The sequence below is a fragment of the Buceros rhinoceros genome, unplaced genomic scaffold (assembly GCF_000710305.1).
Source record: "Buceros rhinoceros silvestris isolate BGI_N320 unplaced genomic scaffold, ASM71030v1 scaffold19853, whole genome shotgun sequence".
Lineage (NCBI taxonomy): Eukaryota > Metazoa > Chordata > Aves > Bucerotiformes > Bucerotidae > Buceros > Buceros rhinoceros.
The window spans coordinates 20,454-32,403 of record NW_010403439.1 but is presented as its reverse complement, the minus strand read 5'-3'; the positions used below and the strand labels follow the sequence as shown (position 1 = coordinate 32,403).

The 11,950-nt window shown below is 41.2% G+C and overlaps 1 protein-coding gene across 1 annotated transcript in view; it reads right to left on the bottom strand.

The window, feature by feature from the left end:
• The window catches only part of AFTPH (aftiphilin), a 33,725-nt gene that overhangs the window by 12,081 nt on the left and 9,694 nt on the right, over positions 1-11,950 (bottom strand). The window contains exons 3-7 of the mRNA XM_010133024.1: positions 8,827-8,978; positions 8,179-8,305; positions 7,798-7,854; positions 5,961-6,083; positions 135-195 (exon numbers count right to left, since the gene is read on the bottom strand). Of these exons, the coding sequence (XP_010131326.1) occupies positions 135-195; positions 5,961-6,083; positions 7,798-7,854; positions 8,179-8,305; positions 8,827-8,978 (520 nt within the window). The remainder of the gene's footprint in view (positions 1-134; positions 196-5,960; positions 6,084-7,797; positions 7,855-8,178; positions 8,306-8,826; positions 8,979-11,950) is intronic.

Genomic DNA, 11,950 nt, shown 5'->3' with positions numbered 1-11,950 from the left:
ATATATATTTTTTTTATAGATAGGGGTGTGTGTGTGTGTATTTTAAAAAAATAATCAGCAGATAGATGTTTGTCTGAACTTTGTAGCTTTCTTATCTCTAGCTCTGGTGCTAGAGGCTCTACGGAGAGACGTACCATCTAAAGGGTTAGTAAGGCCACTGCTACTCCAGTCAAACTGGACAGGTGGTAGAGATTCCTAGAGTTGAAAAGTCAGAAATCAGATTTTACAGTCAGTTCAGGATACAACAATGCAAAGCAGTTCAAACAACAGATTCTTTAGCATCTAAATACTAAAAAGACAACTAAACGAGCAAGCCCCAGCTTTTGAGAGGTGCTTATTTTCATAATATGCTCTAAAGACTCCAAGTAGGTTTGTTCTACCACAGGAAGTCTCATTAAATTCTGAGCAGTACAGATTAGGCACCTTCTAACTCAAACAGTACTTGCAAGCTAACTAAAACATAGGAATTGGATAAAAAAACCTTAAGGCACAGCTCAAAGTTGAACTACTCTTACTTTCACAGAAGATGAGGCATTTCGCATACAGAGTGGCATATACACAATCATGGATCAAATTTAGGACAGGGTTATGAGTGAAGGCTGTCTGCACATCCACGCTTTGTCCTGATTGTACCTATTATACCGATTATTGCCCATCAAACAGCCTGTGATTCTTTTGGTTCAACTTCCTTTTCAGAGCCATAATCCCTATATATGAGGGACAAACTATCGACACCTTCCCCACTGCACCCCCTTTCAAAAACCCACAATCCTGTGACTTACTATCCTTTAACTATTAACTCATTCCAACGTACACACAAACCGCTGGTAACAGTGCTTGAACAAGAGGACCGCGGAAACGCTGGGTCTGCCTGGGAGCCATCCTTGCCTCTGCACTTCCTCTGGTCAAGTCTTTTGTGCACACACACACGCACACACAGGTAAAACCAGGCAAGCAACAGGGACCACGCTTTAGCGGTGAAGTGTGTTCGGGTGCAGTGTAACTCGCAAGTGCCATCCTCCTCTATTCTCCATGCACAAACCAACGGGACAGGATCAGAAATGTCTGAAATCAGGGGATCTTTCTGCTTCTGTGCATCCCATTGCTGCTCTCTCCTCAGCAAGAAGCGCTGGGAAAGGATGTGCCCTCAACTCAGAACAGAAATATTTCCAGTACTGAGCACGGCTCGAACAGCATTTGCTCCATGGAGCTGAAGCCACGCTTTTAACTTTGCTCTGGTAAGGAAATTACTGGCATTGAAATAATTTGCGTGGAAACAACATTAGCAGTGTGGAAGCTACACCTGATGAAGTAATCATCACTATCATCAGTAGCTTGTTTAAAGTTTGTCACATCTAAAATATGATAACATTAAAAGGGGTTTGTACACAAAAACAAGTAGGACAATTTAGGAGCTTTCTGCCCTGAGGAAAACGAATTTGAAACAGAGCAGCTTCCTACCAGCCTTCACTGAGTAAAACACCCACTACATTGTGTCAAAAGACTGACTCAGCACTGATGAGTGTGACAGAATTGCATGGAAAACGTGGTACCAACGGCTGGCTAAGCTTTTCCTTTTTATGACGACTTGATTCTCAGATGTGCCAAAGAGAGGACAAAGGATGTGACGAATTCTTCCTAAAATGGGAAAAAACCAATCTGTCTCCAAACCAGTAGGAGTAGACTAAGTGTATCAGCCTACTCTGTGGGATGAGGCCATTCCCCTGACCTCAACCACTTGCAAAAGAGGGAAGTGGCAAGTAAAGCAGACCCCATCTCTCCAGGATGCTGGCAAGCCCTGGCCTATGCAACAGCAAAGGCAAAGGAGAGAACAGAGGCAAAGCTGATTAAACAGAAGGGAAAGTTTTGTGTTTCTAGTGCCTCAGCCTAAGGAAGCTGACTACAACAGGACACCTGAACACAGCACCGAGATCTCAGATAACGGAAACGTGCCCTGTAAATATAACGCTCGGTCTTCCAGAGACTGCAAGATTGCTAGACCACTGCATGCACAATGATTACATTGATAACATGCTCTAAGAAAAAGCACCCAAGCTAGAAGAATATTGATAATTGGGGCAAACTGCTCTCAGCCCTCCCTCCATCTTAGACTACAGGACACAGTACTGAAGTGAAAAAGTATACTCAGCTGTCAGAGTACTGCTCTGAACACTAAGGAAGTGAGAACAAGGAAACTAAAATGCCTGCTGGTTTTACTGCATCGTATTTCACTATGATAAAAGTGAGAGATTTTTTTCACACAGTAATTTTAGAATGGTATTATGTAAGCGATTTTATAAGCCAAAAGAGTAAAATGTAAATGCTCGTGCCAATAATTACCCAAGGAAGATTAAACAAAGAAAACAAAAGGAAGCATTTTGCTGTCAAAGCTGGGGAGAAAATAAAAAGGCTTGTAATACAAATATAATACCAATATTTAGCTATATCCCACAAACAAGCATAAGTATTTCAGAAAAAGGTTTACAAGGAAGTAATTAATACATTTCATTGTGTGCATTCATTGGCAAAATTCTAACAGTTCTGAAAATTATTCTTCTCAGACACCACCTTTGAGAGACTGTCGCATCTGATAGAATAGCAAGTCCTGTAACAGCTCTTACCTGCAAATCTTTCTCTTTTACTCTGTCAAAGCTACTTGTATTCTTGGATCTTTCTCCTCTGTGTAACTGGAGAGCAGTTCCATGATGGAGCCGTTGGCTGGTGGCCAATAATACAGTAGTTTGCATCTGTCATTGTTAGAAGTCCTGATGGTCCCTTACGTAATTAAAAGTGTTTTTAAAGACTGTCACCCCATGGGGTTTAATTAAGGTTCAGTGCCTAACAGCCAGCAAGTGTAAGATATGTATTTCTGTATAACCTGATCTCTGACTCAGTCGTTTACACACGTGCACATATGCTATAATGGGCACCTGCAGAGAAAAATCACTAGTAATTTTTTTTCTAGCAAGGTCAGGGTCACTGTAGATTTCTATTCCAGTATAAAATTCACTAAGCAAAACTAGGCAGATAAGAAATCCCAGAGTTATCCTGTATGCTGGGGCAAAGCTACCACTAGACCCTACCAAAGACAGACAGTCCCAGATAGAAAGAAGAGGATGCTTTGGAACAACAGCAAGAGAGCAGAACTATCTAGGTAATTTTTTTTGAGATAGCCAAAGTGAGGCAGGTAAATAAACTTCAGCGTGCCTCAATAAAGCCTTTTATTTCAGACCTGCGAAGCCTTTGAGACACCATGCCTAAAGGCAACAGTAATAGGGACTATTTCATATTCTGTTTACTGCCTGAGAGTTATGAGCGTAGAGGAACAAGGAAATAAACCCCCCAACTGTCAAGATAAACAACAGATCAAAGGAGAATTTAGATGCTGCCCTCAAATATGAGAGAACGAGTTGATAAAAGTCATCATTATATAACAAACCACCGTGACAGGATCATTCACTTAACTTGCCTGAAAGGACAAATCCGAACTTCAAAACCTTTGTCCTTACAGATTAAATGGCTCAGATGGAAACTTGTCCAGTGTATTTCCACTGCCTCACCAACCCAGTGAGATCCTCTGCAGACAATGAGGCCAAGACATACAGAATTTATATAATAACTAGGAAAAATTATTGCAGCTCATTTGCTGCTTTTTTCCTCAGTCTTTTCATTTCTAATGCTCTCTGTTTTAAATCTCTGCATGCTTCCCTCTGCTCGCCTACAACCAAAAAACTTAGGGATGTATTAACCAGATCCTCTCCTTCCAGTAAGAAAGCCTGTACTCTGAAGTTTCTGAAATTTAAGAATGACCCATCATCATCGCTATCTGAAAATAGAGGAATTAAGAAGTTTTAACTAAATAATCACACACTAACTGGACGTGCTTAAAGATACCTAAATTGTTACACCTGAATTCCCTGCGTTTAGAATAAGAAGTTTCAGGCACCACTAAAATTGCCAGTATTTCCACTGCGTATTTACCAGTGTTTATAGCACAGCTCCTAATGAAACGTTTACCAAAGTCTGGGCACCTCACCTTACCACTGCTACAATCCGGACTATTTTTAAGAGGCCGTCTGCACACACAAAGTGCAGCAGATTTTCCCGAAAGCAAACAGGAGCCAACAAACAGCAACAGAAGGAGAGGCCAAGAAACAAGGTCTCCAAGATGAAGAAGTGATCGCTCATGCCCTGAAACTTTCTGACTTTCACTTAACTGTGGCCTCTTAGCATTCTTAATAGTTAGAGCTCTAACTCATCTCTTCCCCAAAAGCTTATTTTAGTGTTTGTCTTCTTGGAAAAAAAAAATAATCTAAGGTCAGCAGCACAGACAGCAGCATAGAAGCATCGTGTATGCATTCATGGGCCACAACTACTGAACTGAGATGGCCTTGTCAGAACAGGCCGTGGGACAAGATTATCAAACTGCGACAAGCAACAGAACTGCTGCAGAGTACCCAAAAGCACAAATTCCTAATTAGAGGAGGAGAAAAAAAAAAAAAAAAGGAGACTTTTATAAGTAGCACTCAGCACTACAACTGTCAAGCAACTGAGAAAACGGCACATGTCAGAGATGCTGCTATTTCAGGCACTTGCAGCTCTCTGTGTTTAGTGTACAATTTAATTTATGTTTTCCCCTCTGCAAAAAAAAGGGAACTTTGAACACTGCAGAAAGCCAGTGAAATTTCCCTACTTCACGTATAGAAATCACATAGGTGATTTCCTCAGCTCAGCCTGGTTGCAATAATCATCGTTAGCTTTTCTAATACCCAGTTCAGCTGTGCTGTTCCCCTATAGTACATGAGAAGCAGCATAAAAGTGTCACCAAACGTGCATATTACTACATAACACAATGCCAGTTTTGAGCCCACTGACATACTGCTATTCTACAGTGAAAAGAACTATTTCTCCTCTAGTTTGAGCATGTTACAGTTAGAGCTTGGCACTACAGCACAGCAAAGAGAAAAGAAGTCACTATATTCAGAATTTCCTGGTGTGAAGGTTAGGTGTAGAACAAGGATAATTCATTTCGGAATGCGTTTAGCCAGAAGTCACAAGCAAAGCAGGTAGTCAGCAATGCTGGGCAGAGTAAACTGCACTACAGGGGGACTCAGCTGACTCTCTGAATATGGACCGAGTACCACTGTAGCGACACTGAAAATGAAATGTCTCTGCACATTCCACGAGCTTGTGGACAACCACACATACCGCACCGTGTGGGGCGTTCAAGAAGCTTTCTAATACCCCAATATCAAAACAACCACAAAACAGAATTAATGAAATTTAGAAGCTCCCTCCTAAACTCCTCTGAACTCAGTTTGTATCAGACTTAAAAGAAGAGAATGCAGTAAAGCAACATTCTATTCAACAGATTCAATAAAATCTGGCATAGAGGGCCAACAGAACGCGTACAATCAGAGAGACAGGTGCTTAGTGATTGTACCCGGAAACTCTCTCCGGACAGCTAGGCTAAGCTTCATTCAAGTCTGAAAAAGAGAGGAAAGGCAAAAAGGAAAAGAACATGCACAGTACCCATGTAAATATGGTATTTCAGGAAAAAAAGTGCTAACCAATAGGTAGAATGATCTACAAGCAGCTCCGGAAAAGATGGAGAACCTTAGCCAGAGGAAGGACCAGTCTAAAGTTACATCTAAAATCTGTGGAAGTAGCTGTCCACTGCCGTTCAAAGCCGTCCACTGCTGTGTGACGGTAGGTATCATCAGGACTCTGAAATGCTGGCCACAACTGCCACAGCCTTAGCGCAGGGACTCCCTTCCAGTCACACATGAAAAGCAGATCCAAGAGCAGGACCTCACTGTGACACAAGGAACACCTGCACTTTGCATACAGGTGTCTTTGAACACACCACCCAGTTTTTCTCATTATGAAGGAAGAGGCAAGGCATCACATTGTTTCCCTCATTCTTTCTTTCCACTCCTGGCCCTTCTCTATTTTTTTACCTGGAACTGATCAGATGTACATGTGTTCATCTCTGGTGATACAGGAGGTGTCTGTCCTATTGAAGCTATTTTTTCTGCTGCAGATATCGGTTTCAAAGGTTCCTTGGTAGGCTCTAACATACCCTAAAGAAAGAAATACATTTTAAAACCCCAAACAAATAGTAACGAAATAAAAATCACATGTGCAGACACACACACACACTTTTATATATTGCAACAACTGCAGTCACAAATAAAAAATAGAAATCACACTGCTAGGTAGTGGACTCTCAGCTAGGGGCTTGGGGGTAATCATGTATCTCAGGGACACTTTCAGTGAGGGTGCAAAGAAATAGGGCAGGAGAGAGAACCATCCTGGTTCCTTAGGCCTAAGAAACATTTTAGAGCCAGTAACCACAGCCCAAGTGCTTAGCTGGAGCTTGCCTTCAACTTCCCATAATGTCATTTCGGCTGGAGGAAACAGTTACTTGGTAAGGTGACGTCTTTTCCTCCCATTTATTCCAGAAGTATCAACCAGCCCATCACAAAGGCACAAGTGCATTTGTTCCATTTCAACAATTGAGTAATTCAGAAGAAACAGGTGAAATCAGCAGTTTGCAGAACAGTACCAAGAACAATAATCATTGACATGGAAACAAATGCATTAAAACAACATTCAGGGAATAAAGTCATGTTTTTACTTTTAACCAAGCAGTTCAAAGATAGACAGTCTGAAATGACAACAGTCTGTTGCAAGAAATAACTGCACGTGTTGTGTACAAACATAGTCTTGCTCACAAGTATGTTATAGGAAGAAAACAGCAATTGCTGTGAGAGGTTTTCTCTGTGTGTGTGTGTCAGAATATCATGCTTGCTTCCAAAGAAGTGCATGAGCTGACGCTGATGCACCAAAAACAATGGCTCTAGAAACTGTGGAGGAGGCTCTAGACTGTGGAAGCTGCTCCACAAAATGAACTTATGGATTAAATTGGCTTAATGTATACCAAATAAAACTGGAATCTTTTTATATTCAATTGTGAATGACCACATAGAAGTGTACCCTTGTACACACACACAGGTTTCCAAGAAAAAGAACATATTTATTCTGCTTAGACTAGCAAAAAAGGCAAATCTTATTTTCTGAGCGTTTTTACTACTCCAGCCACTGCACAGAGTCTGAAATGCCAAACAGGAATCGCAGACTATTGGCTGAAGTGAAAACAGTTGATCTTACTGCCCTGGGTTATTGAGTTTCCTTCAATCAACAGAAATCTAAACTATGCTTGTTACTTTTTCCTAGCACTTGGGGCCACACAACAGCACTGGCATTAACAGCCTAACGTATATACTCACGGGTCCTTTATTAATACGCCAGTAACACTGCAAAGCATTACCATGTATCTCTCTAACCTGCGATACTGAGATGCCATCAAGTAATTAACGGTCTGTCAGAGAAACAGTTGCACAAGGAGGAATGCTCGAGAGAGCCAAGAAAACTTCCAATACACCTTTCATGGGATGCCAGAACTATCTATCAGTTCTTCCACCTTCCTTTAAAGCTCCTGGTCTTAGAGCCAGAGCTTCCCAAAGTCCTGATGCAAACTGATGTTCTGATTAGCTTCGATGTTCCTTTGTTGTTTTTAACAACTATTTAGTTTTAGTTGACATTTTTACAACTATACCATATATGAAAACTGAGTATGTGATGATTCTTTTCTAGCATTTCTACTGATGCCTAAGCCATGACTGTACTTAGAAAAATACCTTCCAGCACATTTGGGGCCTAATGTCATTTAATATATTCCATTATATAATGTTGTTGGAACGGTAACAAAAAAATAACACTGAAAAAGCTTACCAGTCCTGCTGCATACATGGGTACTATAACGGGCTGTTTCCTGTTGCCTGTAAAGAGCTGATAAAGCAACAACAACAACAATTTACTTACGAGTCTCTGTGTCAGTGATGTCAACTTTTTTCAATGTTATATAACTTGTATAAGACCAATATCAGAGAACAAACACTACGTTAAATAACACAGTGGTTAAAACCTAATGCAACTTTTAATGCTAACAGGGTTCATAAAAAGTTACCAGATGGCCTGTCATGCAAAGCCATGTTCAGCGCAGCTCTGCAGTTAGGAGATGAACGCTCAAACGCTCAACAGAAAGGCTTCCACCTGCGTCTACATTTGAAGCAGCTCGGTTATTTAGAAAGCAAGTTTTACTGACAAACTCACAATGTTTCTTGTGTCGATGCCCAAGGAGCACAAAAGCTTTTTGTTGCTGTGGGAGCCGCCCCACTGGTATCTCAGTCCGTAGGCATCATGGATGTCCTGCAGCTCCGTCCACACATCCATCAGTTCCCTGCACAACCCATCGTAAATGAAGTTATCAGTGGGAGTCACAGCTTAGCAGTCTGGAATATTTACTCTGGTTATTACTGCAAGTGACTTATACTTTCCAATTAAACTTAGACCCAAGTACAATACCCAGGGGAACTAGAACAGCAGAGTATTCTCGGAACAATTACACTCCACACTTATTAGTGAAAAACGATGTCCACAGCAGACAGGACAAGGTCCAGACTTCATCATCCCATGAATAAATACAGCCATTTATATCAAGTGTAACTAATACGACATATTCTGATTACCCCGGAGACATCACTTAAAAGCTGATACGCTGCTACGCTGCTATGCTAAGTGAAACACTCCGGGCATACATAGTCACTGAAAACAAGCTTTCTGCTAGCTGGACGGCTAATTTTCACTCGACAGTTCTTCAAAACGCTTGAAGCAAATAACTCATCTTAAATTACTGCTCTAAGTTCCCGAAGAAGAAATGTTTCTACTTCATTTTAAATTTGTTGTGTGGTGGCTTCTTACCCAGTATTTGCTAAGGTCTCCTCAGTCGTCATCTGCTTTTTACCTGCTTCCAACAAACGATTCAAGGAACTCATTTCTTCTTCAATTTCAAGAACTGGCATGGAAGGAAAACAGACTTCAAATATTCGTTCCAGACGACTTAGCAATGTTGTCTGTATCAAAGAGAAAATATTTACATCAAGTTGTGTTAACTGCTTAAAAGAAAAGGAGCCCAAAATTATAAAAATAAGATGGAAAACATCTTACTTCACTTACCACAAAATACAACTGATAGTGGATCACAAGACTGTTCAAGCACCAAATACGGGCTGCTGGCTCCTGAGAAACAGTAAGGACCTTGCACTCTGCAAAGCGAGCTCTTACAGGAGTCCAGAAAGATTCTTACATGGGTCACTCTTTATTATAAATTAGCAGGAAATACGTAACCAACAAGTATTACACTAAAGTCTCAGAATCTACCCATGCTAAGGTTTCACATTTTTTCAGCAAGCTGGGCACCGATCAATATCATTTCACTTCATGGCGATGCACTTATACCCAAACTGGAGACATAACGTTGACAGAGAAGACAGCTTCACTTCCTGTACAGGGTAGGCAGTTAAGGTCTCACAAACCCTAGCCTGATGTGCAGCATGCTTGTGGTGTGAAAACAACTTTAAAAATCGTAAAGAAAAACTATTTATAGTCCAAAGACTGCATGCCTCCTAAAAACTGTTAGTACCAATGAATCATGTAGGAAAACGATAATCCCCAGCTTCATGTGCTACAGTTCATGTGACACGTGTAACAGAAGAGCCAAGACTAAGGTATTTAAGCCTATTGTTCATCAAAAAGTATTTGTAAGATTTGTTTGGTACTTCTTCAGCCCTAAAAACTAGCAAAGAAAAAGAAGAATTACCTAATGCTTTAATTTCTTTCCCCCAAACCTGCCTGTATTTTCACACATCAGAGGTTGTTTAATTAAATAATTACTTTCCTCCAAGCAATTTCCCTTTCCTCCCATTCACAATTCAGACAGTTGATGCTGAATGCTGCAGTCCTGTGAGGGTTAAAAATTGACCTTGGGAATGTTTCTATGCTGGCCAGATAACTTAAAAACAAGCCTCCAAACAACCAACAAAAAATCCCCACTGAGTTTTATTTCAGTTGAATAAAGAACCAGCTAGATAACAGCACTTTTGGCATAAACACAACTTATCTGTGTTACTCTCTTCTGACCTTCTTTCTGCTGCCTTACGTTATAAACTCGCACAAAGAGTACGTAAATATAAATAGGAGTTTTGTAGCAGGGTACGGATCTACATTCCGTGGGTTTGAGAGACTAGCAGGATTTCTTGCTTGTCCTAGGAGTTACAACCATGTCCTGATGTCGCCATCACTTCAGTGTCCCTTGGGAGAAAGAGAACTTCAGCATCTTAGGCAGGCAGAGAGGGTTCTTAAGTTCATAATGCAGCAAATGCCTCCTGCTTTTCTCACCACCAGAGCCACGATCACCACTACTGGGTACAAGGTCTCATCAATATGGAGCACTAATGCTTTCCAGGCATTTTAATGCCACACCATGCTCTGATTCCTGCCGCTTGAGCCTTGGCAGCTGGGTTTAATATTAAACAAACAAAACCCCCAATAACTCAAATAACCACCAGCTCCCACGATGCCAAAATAAATCCCCCTCTACTTCCCCCCCCACACCCTTTACAAGCTCGTATGCTTTCTTCTTTTTAAGTTCCCCCCTTATATTTCTATCTCTTCTCCCTGTTGTATTTCTATAGAGCTATGGAACTTCAACTATTTCAACTTTATTGCAGCTCTGTGAACATTCTCACACTTCAGATGTACCACTGCCATGGAATATATTTTTTCCCCTCCAATTCATCCCATTAAGAACAGGTAACCAGCAAGCTCTTAATATTTACTAAAAAGGACCGATTGCAAGGTACGCTCATAAGATGAAATTAAAGCCCTTTTTCCAATGTATTTGTTTTTAACCGCAGCACTCAAATCTCTTTTTGCTAGGGGAAGGAACTGCAAGCCTGGCACAAAAGGAGCACTTCTATCTTTCTAGTTCAGAGTTCCTCAACAGCCACCTCTCCAACATGCTGCTGTACTGCCCACAGGGCAGCATCCAGCTTTTCAACCGGGGAAATGGAAAAGAAACAACAGGGGAAATCCCACGAGCACCCTGCGGCTGTGCCAGCATAGCTACGCCAGCAGAGCCCTCCTGTGGTGATGCAGCATACTCCAGCAGCGATGCTGCAGTCACAGACTGAAACTCCGACAGAGGCTCTGTGTTACAATCCAAATTACTTACGGCTCAGAGAACTGAGGCTGGTGGGTGGAAGTTTTAAATATTTTAATTAGACCAACCAATACAGTTGGGACAAACCTTTAGGCATCAGAGTATCCGTGTCATAATCATAACAGGTTATCTTTGAATTTTTATCTGAAAATATGCCTCATCTCTCAATGTACATCAGGAAACAGAGGAGAAAACGTCACGTTATCAGAGTATCTTGATTCTGCACTGGAGTCAGGATGAGGCGTTGGGAACTGGGAACCAATCTCCTCTCCTATTGTCCCTCTTCAACTGCTAGCTGCCAACAGCAGGAAAAGGAACTTGCTTACAACACTGGCCCTTCAGTTCTGCTGCCTGTGAAAGAAAAGCCTGACAGGGACAGCCCGCAGGTTCAATTGTTTGCAAAGCACAACGTCAAAACACCATAATTATTGTATTATCAGAGGACCTGAATTACACAGCATTCCTGACTCACTTCTCTTTTTCTTCTCTTCACTACCTCACTGGTGTATTTTGACCATAATGAGCCATGTGCTACAGTACGTAATTTTCCTTCTAATCATCTCTTAATGTTCAGTTGGTTTGGCCATGCAGTAAGTTAACAATATTTGCCAGGTTAATTGTGGGCTGTTTTGTGTTTGCTGAGCAGAACTAATTCACTTTTTTAGGAAGTAAAACTAACCAGTATCGCAGATTCTAGCCTAACATTTCAGCATACCAAAGCTTGCCCTACTCCAAGCTTTAAAACTTCACTTTGCCTACAACATACCACTCTCCCTTATCTTAAGGTGAGCAGGTGATGCTCACTTCATTTCTGTGATACAGCAG